At 37.0% G+C, this 14,350-nt stretch overlaps 1 protein-coding gene across 2 annotated transcripts in view; it reads right to left on the bottom strand.

Annotated features, from left to right (window-relative positions):
• LOC120470000 (transmembrane protein 132C) overlaps nucleotides 1-14,350 on the bottom strand; it is a 190,029-nt gene that overhangs the window by 24,369 nt on the left and 151,310 nt on the right. For both annotated transcript variants that reach the window (XM_039659365.2, XM_089130523.1), the window contains exon 5: nucleotides 1,954-2,097. In XM_039659365.2, the coding sequence (XP_039515299.2) occupies nucleotides 1,954-2,097 (144 nt within the window). The remainder of the gene's footprint in view (nucleotides 1-1,953; nucleotides 2,098-14,350) is intronic.

Raw genomic sequence — 14,350 nt, 5'->3', positions numbered from 1 at the left:
TTGACACAACGAGCGAAAAAAAGGTGGACATGGAGCACGGTAAATCTCAAACCTCTGGATAATTAACCATTTTTAAAAAGAGTCTGCTGACAAAAAGAGAATGTGACAGAGCTCGTAATAAAAAGGTTGACTTGGCTTTTCGGAGATGGAGAGAACTGAGGGACTGAGAGAGGCGAAGCGGAGATGGCGTTATTATTACTAACCAGGTGAGTAAGATATTTGAACATATTTGCCATATTTGAACAGAATTGCCATATGTGATGCGACCACATGGTGAAATTTGACACATTACAGGTTTTGAGAACATAAAGCTGGGTTCAAGCCCTTTCCAAATCTGTTTTTGTTTCCTTTATCGTTCGTCTGTAACAAAATGTGTGGTTATTCGAAGTCGTTTGATCACTATGATTTTCAGAAACGGAATTTTGAGAAAAACAGGTTTAATTAATTGTCACGTCCTGCTAGCGGGACGACTGCCGCTTTTTTTCTATTGCCTTTTTTTTTCTCCATATCACATATTTTAGTAATCATCATAGATTAGGTATCATTCGAAAGCTTACAAAATGAATCCTTTGAAAACCGTTTTGAAATTGGACGATTGAGAGGCGAGCAAGATCTTTTAAGAGAGCAGCTTCAGACTTTGTTGTTCTCCGCATCACACCACACGATAACGCTGGATAAAAACAAATAAATGAAAATTTGCGTGGCGTTGTAGTTTACACAGGACTGGTGGGACCTTTATTCTGTTATGTGGTTTATTTTGATAGGTGAACTGTCTTTGTAGTGTTAAGAGAAGAAGAGCTAAATGAGTGCTTTTGTTGTCTTTTGCCACTCTGCTGCGCCGTCCGTGTTCTTGAAGAGAAAGACGTTTTCAGCTTGCTAGTATAAATCGCAATTTTTCTGCACTAAACTAGTGAATTTTCCCAAGATATAATCAGAGATGATAGACAAGATGTTATACTGTAGAATAGATGTTATAGAATAATAATTTATTGAAAACACATTTTTGACAAAAAAACTGACATTCGATCTGTTTTTAGACCTTACTGAAAACGTAGCAGCGCGTCATCCGACGGATTTGCCTAGATCGCATCACATATCTACACTATCTCTAACAGAGTTCATTGTAAAGCATTATCTATTCTGAAGCTACAGTAACGTCCCACTGTTCTTCTGCAAAATGCATGCTTTTTATAGTTTATTTCTTTAACCCCTAGAGGGCCAAAAATTACATAGTGTGTACCTTTAAATAAATGTAGCCTACTTCAAAAAAAACTCAAAATCCCTTACATTACATAGTAGACATTTAGCAATGTTTCAACAGAGAAACGTTAAAAAATAAACAAATAAATAAATCTATGAAACTCGTCCAGTTAGGACCAGATAAACCCAAAGCCACAAGGCCAGTAAAATGACCAGTGTGCACTGTAAACATCTTCAGCAATAACTACTTGCTGAATTGAAGAAACAGACAGGTATGACATGGCTGGCTTGTTTATCTTTTAAGGTGTTTCTTCCTGTTACATCAGAATTTTTCATCCTTGTAGTTCCTTCATTCTCTCTTTTTTTGGTTGGGGGGGTTCTGCTACCTTTCATGTCTTAATTTGCCTGGGCTCAGTCATTTCATGCAATGTGACAAATCTCGCGTTTGTCTTCCAGACAATTATTCCGTTCTGAAATGTTTTTTTGTGTATGTGTGCTTTTCAAAACCACCAAAAAGAATAACTGTGTGGAGGGAAAAACACCTTTCACAGGCACCTGCTGTTTCTCTTGTCTGTTCATCTCCTCTCTGCCACCACTCTGGGCTTCCCAGAGTCACCCTGGAACCTTTCGTTTCTACTTTTTGCAAGATGAAATCTATCGCCGATGCAAGGCCCCACCTGTCTAAACGTTTGATGGAGAGCGGGGGGCAGAGGATGAAGAAGGTAACACAAAATAAAGCAGGTGAGCTCTCACCTTGAGGACGTCCTCATCTGTGGAGATGCAGGTCAAGGGGTCATCTACCTCTCTCACCGTTCCGTCCTGTTCCACAGAAACAACCTTAACCGGCATGGCAACGCGCCGTCCAGTCAGAATTGCTGTGTTCAGGATCTCTGTGTCCTATATGAAAGAGAGATTTGCTGTTTAATTTCTATGTAAATGTAAATTAATCCCATTACAATATATTTCTATAAAATTTGAAATACATTCGAAACTTTCCCAAATCAATTTTGGGAACTTTTCAGGCCTGTCCTTTTACTCTCCTAATAAAATGTTGGATGAAATACAGTTGAAATCCACCACAAACACAGAGAAATTGATTTGAAAATAACAATCTGAAATAAATTGATTTGCAGGGAAAGGCAAGTCTCTCTAATGTAAAGCTGATGCCTGCTGGCACTGTGATGTTTCATAACTCGCGATTACTCGGCTTTGACAGAGATTAATTATCATATTCTCAATTATGCAATCATTTCATCACATTCAGAGAGGGTTAATGGGTCTTCATGTGGGTTTGGGTCTCTCTGAATTCATCTCCTCAAGTATTTACCGCATAAATATTTAGCATGAGAACACATTCCTCTCAGGAGAAAACACTCCTTTATTGGGGAGAAAAGAAAGCGCGAGAGACAGAAAATGAGAGCGAGAGCTCTGAAGAGGCCTAGTCGTGGCTATAATTGACATTTTAACGTTATGAAAAGGCTGGTAATTACGCCGAGAGGAGAGGTCAGTTATCGCAGTATCCATAGCGATAATGGGTCATTACAATGCCATCCAGAGAGAAGCTCAAAACCTCACTAGGCATAGAGAGACAGAGAGAGAGAGAGGCCAGGACAGAATGGAAATAAAAAATAAGTAAATTTTGCTTTTGCTTTTTTTTATGCATAATGCAGTTTGAAGGTCTTATAAAGAGTATAAACAATAGTTGTTGGTAATTAATATGGTTGATAGTACTGTTATGGTTCTGTTTAGTTTAAGATGCTATTTTGTTAAATTGCGGTGTTTAACCCAAAACAGCATATATTTTGTGTTTCTCATTTACAGTACTAAACAAATGAGCAAGATTTACTAGCTCTGCAAGTACCATATCTAGGTGAATACCTTTAAAAATATTGAAATATTGCCTTTCTTATATCGAATAGTCTCTAAAATAGTAAATAAATATACACTTTTCAAAAGTTTGAGGCCAGTAAGATTTTTTAAAAACAAAAAAATAATATTTTTATTCAGTAATGATGCATTAAATTGATCACAAGTGACAGTAAAACTTTTACACTCATGCAAAAAAAAAAAAAATATATATTTAAAACAAAATGCTGTCCTTTTGAAATTTTATTCATCAAAGAATCCAGAAAAATATCATCACAGTTTCCACAAAAAAATTAAGCAGCAAAACCATTTTCAACATTGATAATAACGAGAAATATTACATATTAGAATGATTTCTGAAGTACATTTCTGATGTGACAATGAAGATTGGAGTAATGATGGTGAACATTCAGCTTTGCCACCACAGGAATACCTTTTGAAAAGTATTAAAATTGAAAACATTTTCTTTTTTTATCAAATAAATGTAGCCTTGGTGAGCGCAAGAGACTTCTTTCAAAAACATTTAAAAAAACAACAACCTTTGAACAGTGTATAAATATGCAAATATGTTTTTTGAGTAAACTCTGAAATATCCAATCTGATTTTTCATGTTTAATATACTGTATTCAATACATTGCATATGGAGATTTCAGAGTTTACTCTAAATGTGTGTCAGAGTAGAAAGAACTTGATTGGATGTGAGGTACACAAACATCTCTTTAAAACAATTTAGTTAACTGGCTACTTTCAGTGGAGGGTAATAGTGCAATGTTAATTGCAACAAGTAAACAGTTCTTACTTTTATGAATAAGCTGCAGATCTATAAGCCTAATTTACATAAAAAGTGGGCATGTTTACGCTGAAAAGAACTGATTTAACTGAAAATCCCATGCTGCTATCTTAATACCTGGTTAAACTGGACTGCAGGTGTTTTGTGATGAAATTGAAATTTTTGCACTGAAATACCACAAGTGTCTAGTGCATTCACTCCAATGACTATTATTACAATAAATACAGATTACTACTTGTAATTTGATGAAACTCTGTCAGATATTTAGCCTTATATGGCTGACGCATTAAATGTGCGTTAAATCAGGCAGGTAGAAACCTTACAGATCTGCTACTCGCACATGGGGCCAGGAGTGTATCACAACTACAGCTACCGAAAGAATGAGAAAACATCAGTTTATGTGTGTGTGTGTTTAGAAGAGGAATGGGAATGAGAGAAAAATAAAGGAGGAGACAATACAATAGAGGAGGAAAAATCTACCTGTCTGCAACATGAGCAGTTTTTCATCTAGCATCCTGACAGATAAACATGATGAATGAATGAAGGCTATAGGTTCATAACTTTATTCCACTTAGCTACATATAAAGCTAGAAAAAATACTACTAAAAATTGTGCTATGAGACACCAGTAAAAATAAACACAATGCAGACCAACCTACTATCCAAACAACCAAACAGCTCAATGAAAAAAGAAACAATTTTTGTATGACAATAATATGCCAAAAAAAAAAAAAAAAAACCTGGAAGTAGTGCTACTCGTGGAGTCTCTTGGCATGAATGAGCTGCTTCCACATAAAAAGACACACAAACAAAAACACTGCATACAAACACACTCTCTTGCACGCCTCTTCATATTCAAGAGATCCAGCTGCAGCTCTCTCATGCAACCAGACTGAATAAATCATAATTGAGATCCATTACGTCACATTCCTAATCTCTTTATAACCATTCAACTAATGAATTTCACACTCCTCAAGTGGAGGAGAAGAGAATGAGGTAGCTTGTACTTTACGGGTGTCAGCGTGACATTATAAATCGGGTCTGTCAAATGGGAAGCGTGGCAGCGGAATGCGAGCTCGGTCAGACAAAGGGATGGATAACGCTCTTTGACTGGTCACCTGTCTGGGCCGAATGCATTTTATAAGTACTTGGGGCAGAGATGACTGATTGGATGTGCGTAGCACAAGAATACCTCTCAGAGAGGAATGACAAAGATTAGTGCATAAACAACATGCGACAAATGAATATCCTACAGGGAAAACCGAAGACTTCCCAAACAAATCAACTGCATAGACTTGGATGCAACGTGTTTTTGTGTTTTAATGGGGGTGGGTGTCACTTTACTTTATTGTTCAGGCTGAATATAGGTGATGGAATGATACACATTGCGATACAATTTATTCCCTAGTTGTTCACGCAAGAGTGAAACTAATACAGAGTAGCATAGGTGATAACGGCATAAGAAAACAATGGCAATTTATCATTATGTTATTGTAAAAACAATATATATACTGTATATATATACTGTTCCTGAACCAGGATTGTTTGTTTCCTCACAGCTATCCAAACCCCTCCTTTTACTCCCTTTGCACCTTTCCCTCTTTTATAAATCACGACTTTGGGCTCCAAAATGAATAATCCCATTCCTTTTCTACATAGACCTACTACGAGTTTGTTAATCAATATGCTTTCGTTGAAGCTATCAGTTCATATGATTCCCACTTATAACTGTTCAACAGTGGAATTCCAGGCGAAAAACTACATTAACCATGATTCTGCAGAGAAATGTCCACCAATCAGAAAATTGTGGCAAACTGTGCCAAAAGAACACTTTAGCGCTCACCCACTCCCATGAAACACTGCAAATGACGTAGAGTTAGTTTCCCTGCGCTCTCAAACTACTGAAATATCTGTGTGAATATAACGCAATAAACATTTTATATTTCTCCATTGTTTTAAATGTGCAATGCTTTATGGGATTGTAATTATTTGCCTTATTAAAGCCATTAACTACACATTTTTGCACCTTTGTATATATATATATATGTGTATATATATAGTTCCAGAACCAAAGCTGCTGAGAAAGTAGGAGGGGACTGTTCCACTCTATTGATCAGACAAAAAGATGGTCCCGCCTCTGCACTAACACCATTGGTTGAGCCAGATGTTGACAAATGTTACAGCCCAATAAACAATGCTTTGATTTTGCCACAGAGAAATCAGTGGCAAATTCAGTCAAATTAATTACTTCTAGTTTACTCTACACAATTAACTGGGATTGGAGAAACTATACATTCAAATTTAGACATAAAAGCAGGTTTAAGCATTCGTATACAGTTGTCTTTTGCATGGTCTGATCAAATTTGAATGCAATAAAAAAAAGATGAATTAAAAAATACAAGTCATGTGTAGTTGTGCTATCATCCTCTAGGGGTCAGTCACTTCAGTTTAAGTACTGTGAATGAGTAATGGTGATACCTTGCTATCGATTCAACCAGTAGGGAAAAAATCCATTCACCACTGACTGGGTTATTAGATCTAATAAAATATTACAGATTCTTTTTTCCCACAATCAATACACAAATGTTCTTTTCTTATACCCCAAACATTGAAAGAGAGTCCATTTCAAAGTTCATTAGATTGCATTCACCCACATGGAAAAACACAAAAAGCGACATTACAAATCCTCCGATATCAATACATCTGAAAACTGTCTCTTTGTAGAATGAAAAATACATTTGAATAAATGCAAGCCAGCAGGAATGCAGGATGATGTGTAAATGCGCAGACATCTGTGAGAGCATGTATTTGTATCTCTCTATTGCATAACCTGGCATATGCGATGATACTTGTTTTGTCAGTTTGGCTTGGTGTGTGTGAGTGGGTTGTAACGGAGGACTAGCAACTGAAACTGGAGGATTTCATTTCCAAATTTTCCAAACTCTGTAGGTTTGGCAAATCCGGCCTTTTTTCTGGTGAGATTTTGGTCAAATAACTCTGGCATATTCAGTTCCATGTTTATACCTCTGTGATGAAAATTTACCAACAATGTTCTAACTCCACACAAACTTGCTGTTAGAAGCAACACAGTCATTACTGGCTATAGCATACTTTATAACAAGATACACCAAACCCGGCCAAGGAGATAACATCTAATTAATCTAAACTCAATTTGCAGAGTTCTCCAGTAATTTGGCAGACTGTTCCCAAAACACAGACATCAAAAAAGAACTGGAAACTGAAACACTATTTACTATTCCTTATATATTAATGAAAATCTCCATCAAAACAAACAGTAAGTTAATTAGGTTAGTCATTTCTTGGTACTTTTCTGGCCAAGATGAGAATGTAAATCATAGTCTTACATTTATGCATCCGTCAGATGCTTCTATCCAAAGCTAAAAAATGTTGCCAGTATGTGTGCTCCTGTAGGAATACATTTTGACCAAGAAAAAGAAATCTACTATAGATTAGACAATATTGCACATACAGTACAATGCACATCAATTAATTGTATTTATCATTATTTCAGTTCAGGAAAACATTGCAACTGTTATTCTATTAAGCTCTGAGGTTAGGCTGGGTGATATCATTTCAGATCGAGATAAAATTTAAGTTAATAATGATAAGATCTGGACATTTTTCCTCGATATGGATTTATCTAACAGCCAAAAATACGCGACAACCGCCAGTTAGTGCATGTTGCTATTGTGATAAGTGATGCCTGATACACAAACTCACACTCACAAAATTTACACTGTTTCTTTTGAGAAAAACTACCATCAAAAACACACTGAAACTAAAATTAACTGAAAGATAAAAGTTTGGTTTAGCATTAAGAAATGATGACAGAAATGTATCACTACTGTATCAAAAAGGTAAAGGTACTTGTCAAAGTAATAATAATAAGATTATTTAAGATATTTTTTCATTCATGTTTTAAATGTTTACTGTTCTGTTGTGCAGAATCTTATATGACCAAAATAAAAATGAAATGTTTTGTTGCAAATTAATTGTTAAATTTATATTTGATTACATTTGAAAAGCTTGTTATAAAGTTGCTATAACTTTATATAAATTTGAATTTAATCATAAAACACAGATTCATTTTGGCTATATCAACAAGCCTTACTCTGAGGGCATTTGTTAAGTAAAAACTTCATTGAGCCCATTCAACTTTCCTTTTTTTTTTTTTTTTTTTACGAACTTGAATTTGTCCGTCACTCACACAAAGTAATTGAAAGAATGATCATTTTCATTTTTGGCTTAACTCCCCTCCATCATTGCTAACTTGCAAATGTGAAATTTAGTGCTTTAGTTGTTCAGGTTCCTCACTTATAAACAAACAGATGGCAGTGAGATAAAGATATAACTTGCTGACTTTGTCCACTCTGCACCAATATATTTAAATAGCAACATTTGTAAACAAACTGAAAATAAACTGACATTTTAAGTGTCATTACATGTACTTTTTTCTTCATCAGCAATACAGAAAAAAATAAAAAATAAATGCGAAGCTGAACTTCATGTCTTCCGCCTCCCAGTCTGCTGTGGGAATTGTGCCATTAAAAGGGCTAGTTCATGCAACTCCCCGTTGTGAATTTATGAGAAAAAAGTAGGGGCAATAATTACTATGCAGCTGTCAAGTTATGGGCCAATTTCAGTATCCTACTGTGCGTCTTATGCTAATTTCTGCTCTCTTGCCCCCAGGCCCAATCACATTGCTATCCTTAAGCCCATTTCCTGTTTTCCCCCTTTGCCTTGATATCCAATTTTCCATGAGCTCCTCCTGCCATAACGGCAGCTATAGCGCACAAGCCCACATATATCACAAAGCGTTAAGAGAAGAGAGGTGTCCGTGGGCACAGTGGTGATTTATGGGTCGTGTTTTCTCCCCTAAATAGAGGCTGGATGGAGGATTGGATCAGATGGGCAATGGGCGACGAACGCAAAAGCTATAAAACTGAGAATGTCTGTGTACAGAGGCTAAAGTTTCTCCACTGTAAATAACAAACCATCAATCAGATGCCTTTGGCACAGACACATGTGATATTGGACGATGGATAGCAAATTTTGTGATAATTGGTTGCAGTGAACGAAAGGGTTATGATCTGTGTTTTATTAATGAACCTCTGAGCTGAGAAATTTTGGGCCAAATCGTGATTATAATTGCCAAGATGTCGCCAAATTAAAAAATATCATTGTGAAAGTGATAAACAGATTCGATAGTGTGTCTTCAAACCTCCGTGCTCTGCCCAATTACTCTGACAACCACAAATGATCTCACCACACAGGCTGTGGTTTAGGACGCATTGAACCGAAACCCTCAAACAACAGGATCCGTCACTACAGTCCAGAGAGCAGCCTTCTCCAGGGCCTGACCAAAGCCCAATCAATAAAGCATCAGAAAGGACCATAAGCCTGCATCATTCAACTAATCCAAGTAGATTCCCCACCGCAGAGCTGTATCTGTGCCATATCGGGACAGAACAAGTAGCACAAGATGGGATAGACCACGAAAGCAGTGTAGAATTTGACAAGAGAATCTATCAAACTCTGAACTGACTGAGAATTAGAATGAGCATCATTGTGTAGAATTATATTAACTAGAATTTTACACTACCATGCAAAGGTTTGTAGAAAGACCCTAAAGCAGGGTTTCTAAAATCTGACCCATAAGATCCATTTTCCTTCAGAGTTTAGCTTCAACCTTGATCAATCTCATCTGCCTATAGCTTTCTAGCACTACCACTATACCCTCATTCAATATTTCCTGCATTACTCCACTTATAGTTTACTTGAAGGAGTGAATGAAAACCAGTAAGTGAATTCGGACACAGAGTGCACTGGAAAGAGTGCCAGTTTTGTATATTCTGTTTAATAATCATTTGAAACTTAGCAAACTGGAAGCTCCAGTAGTTATAAACAAGATTTGTCTAAAACTGTCATGGAAACTAACATATATAAACCTTAACTAAACAATTTAATAATCATTAAAAAATGAATTTATGCCTGTATGATATTACACAGATGCCACATTGGACCAGTGGTTTGGAAAATGGATGGATGCAGGCACCATCTTTTGGTGAGACACAGGATTTAATTCGGCATGACCATCGCAGTGCATTATGGGTATCTAGCCGTTTAGCATCCATCGGTTGTACACTCGTTCTTGCAGTGCAATGTAGGATTGAAGGAGTGCCCTCGATAATGTCCACTATATGGTTTTGGACACCACTACCAATGACTGTCCCCTCGAATAGTGCCCAGGGCGATTTTGGACACAGCCCAGTAGTCCTGAAGACCATGATTAGCTTTTTCAGATGTGTTTAATTAGGGTTGGTGCAAAACTCTGCAAGTAAAGTCGATCGCCAGGAAAGTCGACAGGGAAGAGTTGAGAATCTCTGTCCAAAAGCGACATGATGATGTAAAAATATATGACAGTGGATTAAATTTATGTCAATAATTTTGCATTCTCTTACAAATGTTTTACATTTCATCAAGAAACTTTGTATTCTTTTGCAAAATTACACGTTTTGCGAGAGAACGCGAAAGGTTTTGCAAGTGTAACCCCTCACACCCGGGTCCTACTCGCCCCGCTCCGAGCGGGCCCGGGTCTCCGGCATGAGAGTCAGGCATGCTAACAAGGAGGCTAAAGACTGCAGCCTCTAGCGTCTGTCGCTAGAGCGCCTATTGAGATCGGGAAGTGAGGTTTACTCGCACAGCAACTACTAGCTGGCCTCCGTTACACAAGCAAAAGCTAAGTTTCTCAGGGAAGAGCAAATGTCTTGTGAGGGAAGGCAATGAGATTTTAATCTATAATCTATGAGATTTTAAATACACTTACTTAGAAAAGATAAAGCTGCATAGTTTAAAATGCCATACCAAGATCACATGTGTTACGGAGCACGCCCTATGCCCATTTAGATTAATAGTAGGGTTTTTAAAAAAAGTTGATGCTTACCATAGAAATCACTACTTTAACAGCAAACTGCATAAAGTGGTGTAGTCTCATTTACATCGCATTACTTTAGCAGATGGAGAGCATGTGCACTAAAAATAGAACTCAATTAAGGCACATTAACACTTTAGGAATTATCAATACATGCCTCTAATTATTTCAAGGCGTCATGCCCGGGTGATCCCAATGCCAGACTATTCGATCTGGTGCAATTTGGGTTTGGTGGTTATTGACCTTCAGAGAACTGGAACAGGAAGGTGTGAATGCCACTCTGGTAGGGCAGGTTGGCACTGAAAGAGGTCATAGTAAATGTCAGAAAAATAACACTGACAAGTCATTTTGTTGCTTGGTAAGAGAAACTATCCAATTATTCGTAACTTTTAAATTTAGAAGCTAAAACTCGAATAAAAACAAACAAAAAACAAGCAGTGTCACCTGATCCCCCCACAAAGCACTGTGTCTAAGTATATCACTGCTGGCTGTCATTATCAGCGCCATGCACCTGCTATAAATGCAATGGCTTTCATCTTGTATTTAATACAAAGCGAAACAGCCATAAAATCATCTATCCACACACTTCACCTCCAAGACCTCGATGGCAGCTCATAACTGACCATAATTAAGCTTTGAAATACAAGCTTGTAAAAGTGATCACACTAGTGAAATGTGCAGGTCACAGCAGAAAACAATTAACTCGCATACTGCTCTCACCCTTAAAGATACTGAATAATTACAACAACAATCTACACACACTAGCAAGTCAGCAGAACACAAGCCAAAAATTAAAACTAATACGGTGGGCCATCAACACTTTGGCACAAGGGGTCAAGCAAAACAAACAATAAACATGAAAAATGATGCATAATGTCTGGACAAACAAGTGGGAGGAGCTGCAAACAAGTGCGAGGTCATCGGTATAAAACTAAACACACTTCTGACAGCTGTAAGCACACTTCAAGTTAACCTCTAATTAGCAGATTCATTACATTGCTCATCCTGTATCACACAGCTCACTTGAGTTTGTCAACATCCAATTAGGAGATGTCTTTCATTGCCATTGTATGCGTCTGCATTCCCGTCTCAAAATTTCGAAGGATTATTGGTGACAAGCGAAGCCGCTAAGTCCTATGTCCCTCATTTCTGTGGTTCATTTGATTTCCTGTGTGTGCTAAATCAGTGTTGGGCAAACGTTAGCTACTGTTACATGAAAAAAAGAAACTAATTATGGTGTATGGAAAGAAATGTGACTTCTGCGTTACCGTTAGCTGCCTGAAGGTCTCTCTCTTTTACTGAATGGCAGTCTATCACAGTGTTTGTCTCCATGACATTATTGGCATTTAATAACTTTCCCTTTCAAGTGAACTCGAGCTGCGTCAAACGCTGTGGGAACGCCCCAGCGTGAGTGCGTCCTGAAGCACGTATGGAATCAGTCCAATGGCGGGTGATGTCATCAACCAGGAATCTATAAAGCACCCCAGAAATCACAACCGCGTCAAAGGTTGAAACAAAGCAACATTTCAACAAACATTTACGTCTTTATCAGGCAAAATCTTTGTAGACAGCTTCATTACATTCACATTAATAGATGTAATACATCAACTCTTGTTATTTTGTTATTCTTTGTCTATTCATCAAGAATCGTGAAAAAAAAAGTTTCCACAAAAAAAATATTAAGCAGCACAATTGTTATCAACATTAATAGTACTACAACTAATAATATTAATAAATAGTTCTTGACCCCCCAATCAGTGTTGGAGTATTCACTGTCAAGATTGTTTACCATCTCTTTACAATAATAGAAATTAATTTCATTTTACAATATAATAAAATAGAAAAACATTTTAAATTGCAATAATTTTCCACAAAATTACAGTTTTTACTCTAATTTTGTTTTTTTAAAGTCTATCCTTGGTAAGCATAAGACACTCAAAAACAAAAGAATCAGTATGTTTGAAAACAAAAAAATAAACTTTATAAAAAGAATAATATATTTATTATTATATTTTACAATAAAATACAAACATAAATAGTATACAGTGTGTAATATGATGAACATACAATATAAAAGTACATCAAATGCACAACAACGACAGGACAAAAAAATATTTAAATTAAAGGTAAAATAAAGTATTATTATTGTTATTAATATTATTAATGAATAAACTAAATTAGTAATTTCCAAATATCCCACTTTCCAAAAAGTTAATTCTAAAAAGTAATGTGATTATGTAACACTGGAGGTAATTCAGTGGAGTTGAACAAATACGATTGGCATCATGCAGATATAATTAATTCAAGATTTTAAAGTACAACATAATTTGAGAATTTATTCTGATTCAATCCTGACTGGACAAGAGGACCAGCTGGGGATGGAGGAGGGTAATTCGCTCCTGAGAAACGCCATAGCTGTTGATAATACTGAAGGAGCTTATATATGGATGCTGTGATAGGTGTCGTATTCCTATAGGTAGACGTGGATCAGCTGATGCAAGCTTGACTAACGTGACCTGCCAGAACTGACGCTACGCTTGATATCAAACTTTAACAGGTGGCACAGCAGGGAGACACTGAGCATCAATATTTCACACTGTCTAACATTCACTTTTCATCTAACAAGCACACACACACCGCAATCAAAAGACACTTCTGGCACAATCTCTTCTAAATACGTATTATCTTTGATCAAATTGAAATGCGTATATACAAACATTTTAAAAATAATTAACCTCTAAACCCCATCTAAAAGGCGTTTGCTGTGCTTTTTGTTTTGTTATTCTCTTCTCTTTATAGTTTCCCATTGATAAGCTGTGAGAGGTAAATTGGTGAAGGCACTTAGTGTTGATTTAATGCAAACCCATTAAACACAAGAAGGAATAACGGACGCTCAGGTCCTGCCGAGCACATTCCCCCACGCAAATTCAGCTTTAAATGCTTTAATGTACCTCTCGTTTGTTCCAGCAGGCCTGAGAAAAGCAGACGTAAAGAAGTGAGGTTAATACGAAAACCGGAGAGCGGGATGCGTTTTTTCTCTCTCTCTCACAGATTAATCGCAGATTAATACAACCTAATTTTGTTTTCCCGACAAGCCTTATCAAGTAAAACATTGAAGAACTTTGCCCTCGCTTTTTAGATTTTATGTGGAATACAAATACGGATGGGCAGCAATATCTACCAAATCATTCTCTCTGTCTGAATTTCTCTCTCACGGACATGCACACAATTCCATTTCACCGAGCCAAATTGCTGTGCAATGGCCCTGCTTTGAAGGAGAATGCTCTGAAAGCTCTAGAGGTGAAGAGGTGGGAGAGGAAAGGAAAAGAGTGAGAGAGAAGAAGACGAGAGCATCTTGGCAGGTCTCGGCAGTTCTGGCACTGAGACTGATGGATCAGATGTAATAGACAATTAGCTTCATGACACTCTGAATTACAGGCCCCCTAATAGGGCCAGAAACACGAGAAACTTTCCTCCAAACCCTGTTTTTGTGCCGTCTATGTGTGTGTGCGTCAGCCTCATGACCCTCTCTGGTGTGTAATG

Source organism: Pimephales promelas, chromosome 4 (assembly GCF_988280905.1).
Source record: "Pimephales promelas chromosome 4, fPimPro1.hap1.1, whole genome shotgun sequence".
NCBI lineage: Eukaryota > Metazoa > Chordata > Actinopteri > Cypriniformes > Leuciscidae > Pimephales > Pimephales promelas.
This window is presented reverse-complemented; position numbering and strand designations above follow the sequence as displayed.